This window comes from Perna viridis, chromosome 6, assembly GCF_037379345.1.
Source record: "Perna viridis isolate PV_CMFRI_1.1 ecotype Kerala chromosome 6, ASM3737934v1, whole genome shotgun sequence".
Classification (NCBI taxonomy): Eukaryota; Metazoa; Mollusca; class Bivalvia; order Mytilida; family Mytilidae; genus Perna; species Perna viridis.
The window spans coordinates 49641385-49655652 of record NC_142450.1 but is presented as its reverse complement, the minus strand read 5'-3'; the positions used below and the strand labels follow the sequence as shown (position 1 = coordinate 49655652).

Genomic DNA, 14268 nt, shown 5'->3' with positions numbered 1-14268 from the left:
GACACATCTACCATATTTGGTGCACTGTCCAAAACTTGATATGAAAGGCTCCCATTGCCCTAAAATCAAACCCCTAGATAATGCATACAATCTTGTTATAAGAGCAACAGAGAAATATGAGCCAGTGTGCTCCTCTTACACTCTTAAAATTCCTGCCCACCATGCAAGGTGATGCACATGTTTTCCAAATTAAGTCACTATTGTTGTAAAATAATTACTTTGCACAGATTTGTCTCAGTTAACACAATCTGTAATAACTCTTTTTTGTGCGTTTAAATTGATCTTGTCATGTACCTGCTCTTCTTCCAGTAATGTCTGCCCTCATGCTGTATAAATTTTTCACAAAATTAAACTGCTTTTGGTAGGTTTAATGGATTCTGTAATTTAGTTGTTATCTTTTTTATATCATATTTGGTAGTGAAGGCAAGAATTTCCTTATCATTTCAAATTTATACCCCAGCCTCCTTTATAAATAGAATATTATCCTTTAATATATCACGGGGCTACTTACTTCTATAAATGCCATCATACACTTTGCAGTAGCTAACCTCACTTTGGATGAAAACTGGTCCTGTAGTTTCCTATAATAAAAGTGTCTCCTGTTTTGTACATCCCTAAAGATTTACAATCTACAGATGGTAAACATTGATGTAAAACAATGGAGGACAATAGATTCTAATGAAAACAAGTGGACAAAACAAAACTATGAACATAAAAAAAAACAAAATAAAATACAAATACAAGGATAAAGAAATTACAGGCTCTTTATGAACCATTTTTTTTCTGTAAGTTTAAACAGAATCGCAACCACCTTTATATCTGATGTTACAGGTGATATATCTACTAACCAGAAAGCTGAGAGAAGATGAACAGCTATATCTCTGCAGTCAGCTATAGTTTTAGAAGGAAGTTCATCATCACCTAGGTAATGGACGACAGCAGACAGAAGATCAAGACATATACAGCTAACACTTTGATCCTTTCTTTGTTGCTTGGTTACTCTTCTGCAAATTTCATTCATTTTAAATCCAAACATTTTCAACAAAAACACACTTTTAAAATACACACATTTTTTTCTTCAAAATTAAGGTTAAGTTTCAAATCTGAAACAAGTTTCTTATTTTAATAATGGATAAAGAGCAGCCTACTTGTTCAACAAGCTGAGGAAAGATTTAACAGACACCAATTTAAAATGTTTTATGAGAAATGTACAAACCTGATGGCATTAATAATATTTTCTACATCAGTGTCTGTAACTTTGTGGTAATTAGTCATCAAACCTGTTACTATGGTGTTGAACTAAAATCATAAAACACATATTATAGTATATTATTGAGTAAGGTTTTCCATATTTTCCATACTGGTCAATTTTGGCTATCTGAGGACCATTAACTTGAACAATTGACAAACAAGTCTAACATATCAAATTGCCTTGTCCAATGTGGCTGTCAACTAAGCAAGTGAAGACCAAAATATTTCTTTTAAGAAATGTTGCAGCATGTACCTGTAAATCCAGATAACAAAAAAATGGCCACATTGGTCTGGTAAAAATATTGCCAATTCTGATTTTGGACACCGTATTTGTCATACTGGCATATTTTTACATGTATTATGTCTAAAGTTTTCAATATGTTTAATCATCTTTCTGTTAGTCAAAACAACATTTTAATCAATAGGATAGTAAACAAGTGTCACTTTTTCCAATTTTTATCATATATACTAGCAGCATACATGAAATGAATGTATTGTACTCTGTACTCAATAGGTATATGTATGATTATAAGACTGTCGCCTTGTGTCAAAAGTTAAGAATTAAGGAAAATGAAAAAGGTCAGGATTTGAAATGTATAAGGATAACATAACCATGCATGTAACAGACACCATAGACAATCAACATACCATTTGAAGATCAAAGCTCCTGGAGCTGTCTAGTTCCTCCTCCTCTATCAGGTCTTCAATCTTATTTTTGATCTGTTTAGGGTCAGCCAAACTATCCAGTGGTAATATTTTAGCCATTTCTATTTTGTCATACCCACACCACAAACACAGGATGTTAAGAGCTGTAAGTCTGACCTTTTGTATGTCTGTCATAGAGCTGGGGCACAATGGGCACTGGAAAGCTGTATAAAACAGTTAAATGATATATTATAGTATTAAAACTGTCCAGAAAGTTAATAATATTTCACACTTGGACTATAAAATTTACTTTTAGACTCCTTTAAAATAAAAGTAAAATGTAATAACAAAAGAAAAACATGTGTATTTACTAAACAGTTAGGTATTACTGGTAACAACTAAATTTTAGGAATTATGTGTTTTACACATACTTCCTAATTACAATTATTTACTGTAACATATATAAAATATGTATTTTCTTTTCACACTGAGAAATCACAAAATAATTAATTGGAGTGAGTCACTTACCAAAGAACATTGTATGATTGAAAGATTTGGAGAGAGTCACTTACCAAAGTACATTGTATGAGCAAAAGATTTGGAGAGAGTCACTTACCAAAGTATATTGTATGAGCAAAAGATTTGGAGAGAGTCACTTACCAAAGTACATTGTATGAGCAAAAGATTTGGAGAGAGTCATTTACCAAAGTACATTGTATGAGCAAAAGATTTGGAGAGTGTCACTTACCAAAGTACATTGTATGAGCAAAAGATTTGGAGAGAGTCACTTACCAAAGTACATTGTATGAGCAAAAGATTTGGAGAGAGTCACTTACCAAAGTACATTGTATGAGCAAAAGATTTGGAGAGAGTCACTTACCAAAGTACATTGTATGAGCAAACGATAGAAGGTGCACAGAGTACAGTAATCAAGAGTAGAGATTTTGTCAATACTAGTTTTTCACTCTTAGTGATAGTAATTGTTTGTAAGTATTGATCTGAATTACCTAAAGTTAAGGAAAATTTAAAAATTTATACAGAATTGAAATATGTAAAACTGGAGTTCTGGATACATTCTTCATAGAATCAACAAACAGATGTTACATGTAATCAAAAGGCAGTGAATGATGACTATTTTTTCTGGTTATCATAATAAGAAGAAATGTTATATATTTATCTCATAAATAAACTAATTAGGGTATACACCCTGCTCACCTCCCCATAATTCATTCAAATGGAAAGTACGAAATAGGAGAAACACAATGGCATCATGTGATTAACAATTTGCACAATTTTAATTGTAATCCACTCCAAAGGAGGACAGACCGATGAAAGGACATACAGAAGAACTGAAAGCATCATCATTATAAACAAACGTTGTGAGGGGGGTATAAAATTATATAGCATCCAAAAACAATACCTACAATTTTTATTAGAATCCTCTGATTCTTGTGAGTCACCAAATTCATCATCTTCTTCTTCCTCTCCCTGATCTCTGGCCAATGGTTGGTCAAATTCTAGATCCATGTCATCATCCTCTATAATCTGACGTGACTGGTTTGGTCGGTATCTATTCGACAACTTTATATGGCCAATATCTGACAGGGTATGAGTTGTAGATAAGGACTGTTTTGTTATCTTTAAACATATTACAATTCAAGTTATTACAGAGAAATTTTAAAACTTTACTTCAAATTCTTCAAATTCTTGAAAGCTTTGTTAAAAGTATATTGTTCATGCTAATCTTATTACATTTTTGTTTTTGATGTGTACAGTTTAATAGTTAGCCTTGATTTCCTCTCCTAGGTAGAATTAAAATACACAGAGTATTCCTTATGTTCAATTGGTAGAACATCAGCTTGCAGTGCTAGGAGTGTTAAATCTTATTTCTGGCTGGTACATCACATGTTTAGTACTAGATGAAAGGTTCACTGTTTTGTGCAAAGAACAGCATGATGTACTAAACAATATTAACAGAGTACAAGTTTGAAATTGAATAAGAAACCCCTGACACTGTAAGTTGACACTACTTGTGCAGCTACTAGATTGCAGGTACTATTCATAAACAGATAACATTTCTATTTCTAATAGTGTTCTTTTAGATATAAATGTTATAAGATTAAGTTCAAAAGACCTTTGTTAGTACAATTGTGCTAAGATTTTTTTGGTATATATACGGCATACCTATAGGTATTCCCTTCCTAGGTTCAGCACTTAACATTAAAGCAGTGTTACTAGGTTCAAGTAACAACCCTTCATTCCATTATCAATTACTACAATCCATAATGGCATACCAGTGCGACATTTCTATAAATCATTACCTTGTTAGAGATCATTCCTAACAGTAAGTCAATAATCTTTGTTGGGCAGAGACATCTAATAATCCTGGCTGCCATTACATCACTCTCATTCCAATAATCCATTGTTTCAAACATCGTCTGCAGTATAAACAGAACTTTTGTGACAGCTGATGGTCCATCTTTCTGGACTGTTTCTCCCATGAAGTGCCCTAGTCTTTTATAAATAGTCTTAAATTGGCTTACCATATCCATCTTCATCACTGAATTACCATCTATGACTTTATATTTCAAAGCCCAATGAATTAGTTTAGAAATGAGGCAGACATATAGAGCTGCCCTCTCACAATGATAAGGCTGAATATCTGTTACATCTAATAACAATATAGCTTCCTCCTCTAACATTTTTTCAACCTTTGATAAGAAAATGGGCAGTGTAATGGAATCCATTTGCTGATTTTTCAAAGATTTGTTTTCAAGGAATTTATTAGCAACTGGGAATTGGTGAGATGACTGAAGATAGATCTTCTCTAAATCTGTAACAATGGAAACCTTCTCAACACCTTGAAAAGTACAAAAACTGGACTGATTTTTTATCATCAATAGAACAAGAGCACGTGCAACACTTTCTTGATTTATTTCAGAATTATTAGCCAATGAGGTTGAAGAAAATCTTTCACTGCTTGGTAACAACCAATCAATTAACTGAGACCTGAGTGGGTATTTAGTATCACAGTAGTCAGCAGATGTTAAGACACTTGGTTGGAAGTTTTCTGGAATATTACTTCCCTGAAGTATACATAGTAGAAAGTCAACAGATTCTTGGGTAGGGAAACTGATATTTGGTAGAAATAGACTCCACACATCTTTGTCTGGAGTGATGATCATTTGCTCCAGCATTGTGGTCAGTAATTTGAACCCCTGTGGTGCTGCATGATGTAGACTCACATATCTATAAACAACAGTAAATGCATGTTAAACCTGAGCAACTACCAGTAACTCAAGATCAAAATATGAAAAGTTAACCAAATCCCAAAATATATATTTATTATTAACTTAATCACTTCAATTTAATTACCTTAAAGTAGAAGTCCAAATCTTTCTCCAGATTGGACGACATAGATCTGTGGTATTCTGTGAGCCTCTGATTTTTTTCCAACTAGAAGCAAAACTCTCAACACACAGCAATAAATACTGTGTAACTTCTGCCCTGTAAAGGACTAAAGTTAATAACTGAAGAAATATATTATTTTTTAAAGATTAAAATATTTTGATTTTCCACTGAACCAAACCTGCAAAAATTTAACTGAAATTTTCAATTTGTGACCTCTATATATATTGAAATAAATGGTATGGACCTTTAATTCCCTACGTTAACTTTCTATTTTTCTTAAATGCACAAAATATAATCTTACTTCTTAATTTCTGTAATAAGTGATGAGAAACAGGACAGATATGGAACAACTTCATCTTCAGCCAGACTTTCTGGGAACTTCTCCATTACTCTTGTTATCAACTGTAACCTGCAGTTCATAAACAAAACTTTCTTTTAAAGTATAGTTACTATATATAATGCTCAGCAGATTGCAACTGAATATGACCCATTCTAAACAGATGGGGCCAATATGGGTACTATAACCATGTTGCATATGCAAGAATTTTAATTTTCTCCTTCTTCAATATAATGTTGAGTAACTACAGATATTCATATTTCCTTGTCAGATTTTTACTTAATAATTTAAAACACATCTCATCAAAATTGGTAAAGATACTAATATTTATACTTGCTTTGGCCCTTTATGGACCCTATTTCCTAAATAAATGATTGAAGCCATAACCTCTAAGTGTTGTCCTATAACTCTTATCTTTACAAAAATAAAATGTTTATTGCTCACCAACTTATCAAGTTTTTTAAACATGGGACAAAAATAGGCACTATCAAATTAAACCAATCTACACAGGCGAAAGTATTTGTACTATTTTAAGTCGTGTAGATCACTTGTGATTGGATAAAACCATTCATCCAAATAACCAAAGCAGCAATAAGCAAATGAGGATGATACATAGAAAATCCATCCACCATTGATGAAAATATGCAAATGACCATAAAAGGAAAATCCATCCACCAATGAGAATAATGTAGCAATATCAATGAAATCACACACACTAAGTGTGCACTTTCAAACAATTTAACCTGAAAGTCGGGAGAAAAATAGATCAATCATGCCACTGGCCAGTGTAAACATCTGACCTGCACGCCAAGACAAAAATAGATTTTACCAAGAAACAACCAAAACAACTTTGAAGAAATATAGTTCGATACAAAGATTGATTTATTTTCCCATATCAAAGATAAGCAAAATCGTACAAAAATGTTATCAGCTCCCGTAACTGTCTATAATTATTCAGGCCTCATCCTCCAACCGATTCTACTGACTGTCTAAATAACCATAGACGGTCACCTGGGAGCTTATAACTTATATTCTTAAGATTTTCACAAGGATCTAAAATGATATTCACTTGAATTGAGCAATTAAAGTTTGAGACAGAGTTTACCTGATATTCAAGCTATAATTAACTTCTCACATAAATGTCATGTCATGTGAACAATATTCGCATGTGTAATTTGCATTAATTTTCTATATGAACATCACAAACCATGGAGTGAGCTGAACTGTTTGACCAAGGGAGATAATTATGTCTCTGACAGAAGTCCACCCAGACTCCAGCCGTCTTTTTTTGGCTCCTGGTCTATCCTGGGTTTCACAGGTCTGCGTCACTTCCAATACATGCTCACTAGACTGGAATAGCTAAAATTTAGCAAGACACTGTTAATCCTTGTTATATGTGACTATTTTCATGTAGCATGTGTCTTTAATAAGCCTTAATTAATCATAGACTTTTTCAAATATGAAATGATAATAAATCTTGTAGAACTATCTAGATTACCTGATTACAAACTTGGGCAGCTAAATCTATATACTTGGCAGACATTGTGGCATTCCTACAGCTGAAATACAAACAAAATCCATTTTTATTTAAGTTTAAACAAAAATGCTTTTTATGAATTAAAAACTGAACTCAATAAAATAGATGTAACTGGAAGAAAATCAGAAAGAATTACTTTTCAAAGTGTCTAAAAAGCCTTAAAGATTGCTCACCTGAAAAAAAAAAGAATCTGTTGGCCATACTAATTAAAAAATTTTTTCTATCTACCATGGTTTTCCAGATATTTTACAGAACAAAGGTCATTTTGTATGCCTTATAAGGTCATTTTATCAATCCAAAATTTCTATAGATTAAAAACTGGAATAAAGTCATTTATCACCTTTCAAGGGGAATAATTCTATTAAGAATTTGTCCAACAATTTCAACTATCCTTGGTCCAGACAAAATAACATGAATTGACATGTATAAAAGTAAAAAAAAAATATTTGAATATTACTTGTTTATTCACTGTTAATTTTGTAAATTATTTTTACCCTCCTGAAAATCTTTTCCTTCCTCCAATCTGCTGGAAATCTTCATACAGCACCTCATAGAGTTTTCTCAAATGACTCTGAATGTATAAACAAAACAAATAAATAATTTTGAAAAAGTAATTCATCACTAAAGTAAATTAGTGTAAAAGGTTCGTTTTATTTCTGAAAGAGTAAGAGTACCTATATCTCTATCTCTGAGAGAGTAAGAGTACCTATATCTCTACCTCTGAGAGAGTAAGAGTATCTATATCTCGATTTCTGAGAGAGTAAGAGTACCTATATCTCGATTTCTGAGAGAGTAAGAGTACCTATTTCTCTATTTCTGAGAGAGTAAGAGTACCTATTTCTCTATTTCTGAAAGGACATGAGATAATGAACAAGCATGAGCACCTATATTTGCATTTCTGAAAGAGTGTGTGTACCTATTTCTCCATTTCTGAAAGGACATGAGATAAAGAATGAGAATGAACAACTGTTTCTCCATTTCTGAACAAGCACAAATACCTACTTCTCCATTTCTGAAAGAGTGTGAGTACCTATGCCTCTATTTTTGAAAGAGTGTGAGTACCTATTTCTCCATTTCTGAACAAGCATGAGTACCTACTCCATTTCAGAAAGAATGTGAGTACATATGCCTCTTTTTCTGAATGAGTGTGATTTCCCTTTTCTCGATTTCTGAAAGGACATGAGATAATGAACAAGCATGAGCACCTATATCTGCATTTCTGTAAGAGTGTGAGTACCTATTTCTCCATTTCTGAACAAGCGTGAGTACCTATTTCTTCATTTCTAAAAGAGTGTGAGTACCTTTTTTTTTCTTTAATTTCTGAAACAGCATGAGTACCCATTTCTCCATTTCTGAACTAGTGCCAGTACCTATTTCTCCATATCTGAACAAGAGAAACTTTTCCTCCATTTCTGAAAGAGCTTGAGTACCCTTTTCTCTATTTCTGAAAAAGCGTGAGTACTCTTTTTCTCTATTTCTGAAAGAGCATGAGTACCTTTTTCTCTTTTTCTGAAAGAGCATAATTACCCTTTTCTCTATTTCTGAAGTAATGCAAATACCTGAATGAGTGTGAGTACCTATTTCTCCAGTTCTGAACAAGTGTGAGTACCTATTTCTCCATTTCTGAACAAGTGTGAGTACCTATTTTCCCACTTCTGAACAAGTGAGTACCTAATTCTCCATTTCTAAACTAATGCTGGTACCTTTTTAAATAATTGATTTGCAGGCTTTATACACCAATGAGCATTTATTACATAAAAAAAGTTGTAAAAGCAAAATAATATCTAAATGGTCAAAAGTAATGATTAATAAATATACAAATGAGGATGTCATACTGAGAGAAGAAAAAAGCAGCCTTGTCAGCTTTCGAATTTGGAAAATATATTTTTATACTTCAATATAGGACAATATGATGAAGTATAAATGGCATTTAACATAACAACTATTGAACCAGTAGTGTGAGAATGCAGCCAGTATAGACATATACATGTGATAGGGTACAAACAAAAAGTTGTTATTAACCTATGCATCTTAGCCCAACCATGCCAAGAACAAGAAAAAAAAGGAACAAGAACTTCAACAAAACCATGCATATTATCACTGTTAAATGTATACATTGAAAGTACTTTAATTCATGGTTTAGGGAAGAAACACTAATTTGTGGATTCTTGGATTTGTGGTTGCAAGGTTTTAAGTATACACATCAATGGGAGTCTCCTTTTTGTTGGGAACCAAATTTTGTGGTTGGCCTACCCACCAAAACCACGAAAATTGGTACCCCACCAACAATAGTACTTTCACAGCATACCAATAAAATTTATTTTGATCTTACCATCCATGTATCCCAATCCATAGCATAAGCTCCAGCAGTATCTCTCTTACACCCTCCTGGGTGATGAGCATGCATCTGTAGTCTCAAGAACTCTATTAACTCTACCTGTCAATAAAAAAAAAAACACTGATAAATTCTGTTTACGTCAGAGAGATCAGAAGTAGCATTAGAAAGCATTTTCGTAATAAATCACCTTTTACAGCTTGCATTATGGTATGTGTTTTGCTCATCATTGAAGACTGTGTGGTGACCTGGAGAAGTTTGTTACTTTGGTATTTGGTGTATCTCATTGACAATCATACCACATCGCCTATTTGTATACATTACATTAGCCACCAGTTTTATTTATTTACAGAAATCGAAGAAAAAAACACAAGGTCTTTGACTTACTTTCAACAAAGGTGTAGGTCTGTTTGACTTACCTTCAACACAGGTGTAGGTCTGTTTGACTTACCTTCAACACAGTTGTAGGTCTGTTTGACTCACCTTCAACACAGATGTAGGTCTGTTTGACTTACCTTCAACACAGGTGCAGGTTTGTTTGACTTACCTTCAACACAGGTGTAGGTCTGTTTGACTTACTTTCAACAAAGGTGTAGGTTTGTTTGGCTTACTTTCAACAAAGGTGTAGGTCAGTTTGACTTACTTTCAACACAGATGTAGGTCTGTTTGACTTACCTTCAACACAGATGTAGGTCTGTCTGTCTTACTTTCAACAAAGGTGTAGTAGGTCTGTTTGACTTACTTTCAACACAGATATAGGTCTGTTTGGCTTACTTTCAACAAAGGTGTAGGTCTATTTTCCCAGATAAATAGCATGTTGATAAAGACAGCCTCTCCTAGCTTACATATCTGAGTACGTGAATTTGTTGCTATGTTAGTCATAAACACATTCAAAGCTGACAGTAGGTTCTCTATCACTACTAATGTCCTCTCTTGTCTGAAAAACAAATAATTATTACAATATGAATGTCCAGGAAAAAATGACTTAAATACAACAAACTACAATGAAAGTACTTACTCACAATAAATACAAAGAAATGCTCTAAGGTATGTTTCAAAATTTTGGACTGAATGATGAACGATTAAAAGTTTTATACATACACTGAACATACATGAGCTTGATTGAGATTGATTTACTATACCTCTAACCCCTCTATTCTTAATTAGTTACAGTTACAGCAAAATAACATATAAAAGAGCAAAGCAAAAGTTCTTGCAAAGCATATCTAATGATTTTTTTCCTTTTCTTTTTAGCAGCATTGTTTGAAAATATCAGGCGGAGATAATTCTGTTGTAATTTTCATTTGTTCTTGTAATTTTTCCTGGGTCCCACTTTATCCATAATGTTTTCTTAGTCAAATATCCTGTCTCTGGATTTAAAATAATAAAGAGTTTCAAAATCAGTTACTGACAAATAAAGATTGAAGAATTTATTGACACATTGTGGCTGTTGGTCCATACTTGCCTCCAGCTAAAAATAATGTTCTGTTAAAATTGAGAATTTACGGTTTAAATATAAAATAAGAAATCAAATTTTCTATAAAACTATCATTTGAGATCTATAAACCCCCACAAGAAACAGCACTACAAATTTGCACATTTCTTTACAAAGTATAAAAAATAAGACATCAATTCACAATTTAATGTAAGCTGGCATTAAGAAATTTCTTTCCATACTCTGTCTCAAAAATTTGTTAAGAAAAGTTGATTTTAATACCTGCTTGTAATTGAATATTCGATAGATATTGACAGGTGCTATTTATTCTATTGTGATATTTTAACATAAGTTCTATGGAGATATTTACAATCCATGAGCATAATTTGCAGTCAAAATTTGTAAAAAATATGGAGAATCCTTATATGTAAACACCTCTGCATGGGTAACACACTATAATTATCCATATAATGTACACATATCAGTAATTTTCTTAACAGAAGTTACATGACATACTTGATATACAGCTGTGCCATTTATTTTTGTCTAATATCACAAGTAGCTAAGTAGAGCAGTTACCTGACATTTTTGAACACTTCAGTGAAGAAATTGAGAAGTCTTTTTGGTTTAACGTCACATTGAGTTGTCGCCCCTGATATCAAGGTTGAGATAACTCTTGATAAAAGAGTCTTGTCAATTCCATATTCTTGGCAGGCATATATTCTTACATATAAAGCTATCAAATCTGAAAACACAGTGAAAATAATAAAATTATAATATACATACCCAAAGGTTTTCTTTTCCCTCTTACATTACTTATACAAGGGTATATGTTGACTTTAAGGGTCATTTAATGTTTCATATTATTTTTTTCCCCTTTTGATAGTTTTCATTATAAATATAACTTCCTTAACCGGTATGTTTTTACAATCAGAATTTACATATTTGTGATACATGTAAGTACAACTGATTCAACAAGAATATGTATACAAAGTTAATTTTGTTTTTGATAGACCATTTTGTCTTAACTGAGGTGAAGTCATTGAGCATGCTTGATAGATACTACCATAATGACAACTCGTTTTCCCTATCCAAAGCCTCATGGAAGTCACATATACTCATCAACTACCTAGCTGTTAACACAAAACAATCTTCTTATATAAAAGTACTTTTTCAATAACTCAATGTTTAATGTACAATAAACTTACTATGCCATGTTGAAGAAGTGATCTCAACCCAGTATTTCCTTACACTGAGAATGTTCTTCAGCAGTATATTACTGTAGTCAATACCATAGGATTTACACATGAACTCATCCTGCATAACTTCATCTAAATGGTTCAACAATGAGGAACATTTCAACCGAGGTCCACCTAAAAAAAGGTTCAACAGTATCAACAATGGGGAACATTTCAACCTAAGTTCACCTAAACAAAGATTCACCAGTATCAAAAATGAGGAACATTTCAACCGAGGTCCACCTAAACAAAGGTTCAACAGTATCAAAAATGAGGAACATTTCAACCGAGGTCCACCTAAACAAAGGTTCAACAGTATCAAAAATGAGGAACATTTCAACCGAGGTCCACCTAAACAAGATGCAACAGTATCAACAACAAGGATCATTTCAATGAAGGTCCACCTAAAAAAGATTCAATGGTATCAACAATGAGGAACATTTCAACCTAGGTCTACTTAAAAAGGTTCAACAGTATCAACAATGAGAACATCTGAAATGAGGTCCACCAAAAAAATGTTTAACAGTAAACAGTATCAACAATGGGGAACATTTTAACTGAGGTCCACAAAAACTGTTCAACAGTTTCAACGAGTAACATTTTAACTGAGGTCCACCTAAAAAAGGCTCAATAGTATCAACAATGAGGAACATTTCAACTGAAATCCACCTAAAAAAGGTTCAATAGCATTACTACGAAGAACATTTCAACCAAGGTCCACCTAAAAAAGGTTCAACGGTATCAACAATGAGGAACATTTCAACCAAGGTCCACCTAAAAAAGGCTCAATAGTATCAACAATGAGGAACATTTCAACCAAGGTCCACATAGAAAAAGTTGCTTCATCAACAAAAAAAAGTCAGCATACTTTAACTAGTTCCATCAGTAATATAGTTACCCTTTTTAAACTACCACATACTTGTTTTCATTGGGACAAGATTGCAAAAATGAGTCACTTTTTTTTAAATTGAGAAATTAAGGATAACCATACAAAACCTTGAATTTGTAGTTAAAATTATTAATTTTATAGAAGATGTCAAGAAAAGTAAAGGAAAAGAGGTCATTAACATTTAATCAGTGTAATTTTGATCAGAAACACCCAAGGACTACCCCCATTTGAAAATGTTACCTGGGAAACAGAAATGATTCTTGTTTAAAGTAAAAATATGGGAGAATTTCCCTGAGATGACCACCAAAAAAATCATATAATCATACACTTCATAAAAATGTTTACAAAACCATCTAACAAAGTCAGTACTAAAACAACAAAACTGACGTTAACAAATATAACATGAGTTCCTGGAATATAAATGTGGTACGATTACATGAGACATCAACAACTCCTTACAATGGTATACAACCATATTCATGAATGTGACAAGAACAAGCAAATAATGCTTACGTTTGTCAGCTTGTCTAATGACAAACTTGACAAGATCGCTAACTTCCTTTTTTGCTTTTTCCTTTCTGGTCAATGAGGCTGCTGAGGATTGTTCTTTACTTTTCTGTAAATGTTGAGTTTCTATGACAACATACTTGGCTACTGTCTGAAATATCAGAAAATGATGTAAAAAGCATGCATCATAAATATTTTTATGCAAAATTTGTAAACATTACTGTAAAGCTACATGTATTTTTAAGCAATACAAGGTTTTGAGGGTCATCAAATTACTATTCATGTTTAAGAACATTTCTTTATCAGGAAATACATAATGGCCATTGAGGCTTGTTGCATAGTATATGTATTTATTTATTTAATCTAAAAACCGACCAAGAGCTGAGTGTTAATTGGATACTAAAGAATTATCTTTGCTATCAAAATTACAAAATAAAATAGTAAGAGACAAGATCATGATAGTAAAGCCAAAATGAGAGTTTCCCTCTCCTGTGCCAAGATCATGATAGTACAGTCAAAATGACTGGTATCAAATTAGTCAGGTCTAATAAACCAAAAAGAAAGATATATCACTTTAATATTAGTGTGCCAATCACAATCAAAATAAGGATTTCCCTCTCCTGTACTAATTACAATCAAAGTGAGGGTGCCAATTACAAACAAAGTGAGGATTCCCCCTCCTA

General features: G+C 32.7%; 1 protein-coding gene across 3 annotated transcripts in view; it reads right to left on the bottom strand.

Annotated features, from left to right (window-relative positions):
- LOC148615461 (serine-protein kinase ATM-like) overlaps positions 1-14268 on the bottom strand; it is a 74099-nt gene that overhangs the window by 55389 nt on the left and 4442 nt on the right. For 2 of the 3 annotated variants that reach the window (XM_088590357.1, XM_088590358.1), the window contains exons 4-19: positions 13592-13736; positions 12160-12324; positions 11531-11696; positions 10291-10453; positions 9514-9618; positions 7676-7752; positions 7143-7203; positions 6852-7003; positions 5609-5716; positions 5272-5403; positions 4218-5145; positions 3321-3534; positions 1900-2120; positions 1217-1299; positions 849-1004; positions 512-581 (exon numbers count right to left, since the gene is read on the bottom strand). In XM_088590357.1, the coding sequence (XP_088446483.1) occupies positions 512-581; positions 849-1004; positions 1217-1299; positions 1900-2120; positions 3321-3534; positions 4218-5145; positions 5272-5403; positions 5609-5716; positions 6852-7003; positions 7143-7203; positions 7676-7752; positions 9514-9618; positions 10291-10453; positions 11531-11696; positions 12160-12324; positions 13592-13736 (2946 nt within the window). The other variant, XM_088590359.1, reaches the window with a different exon arrangement.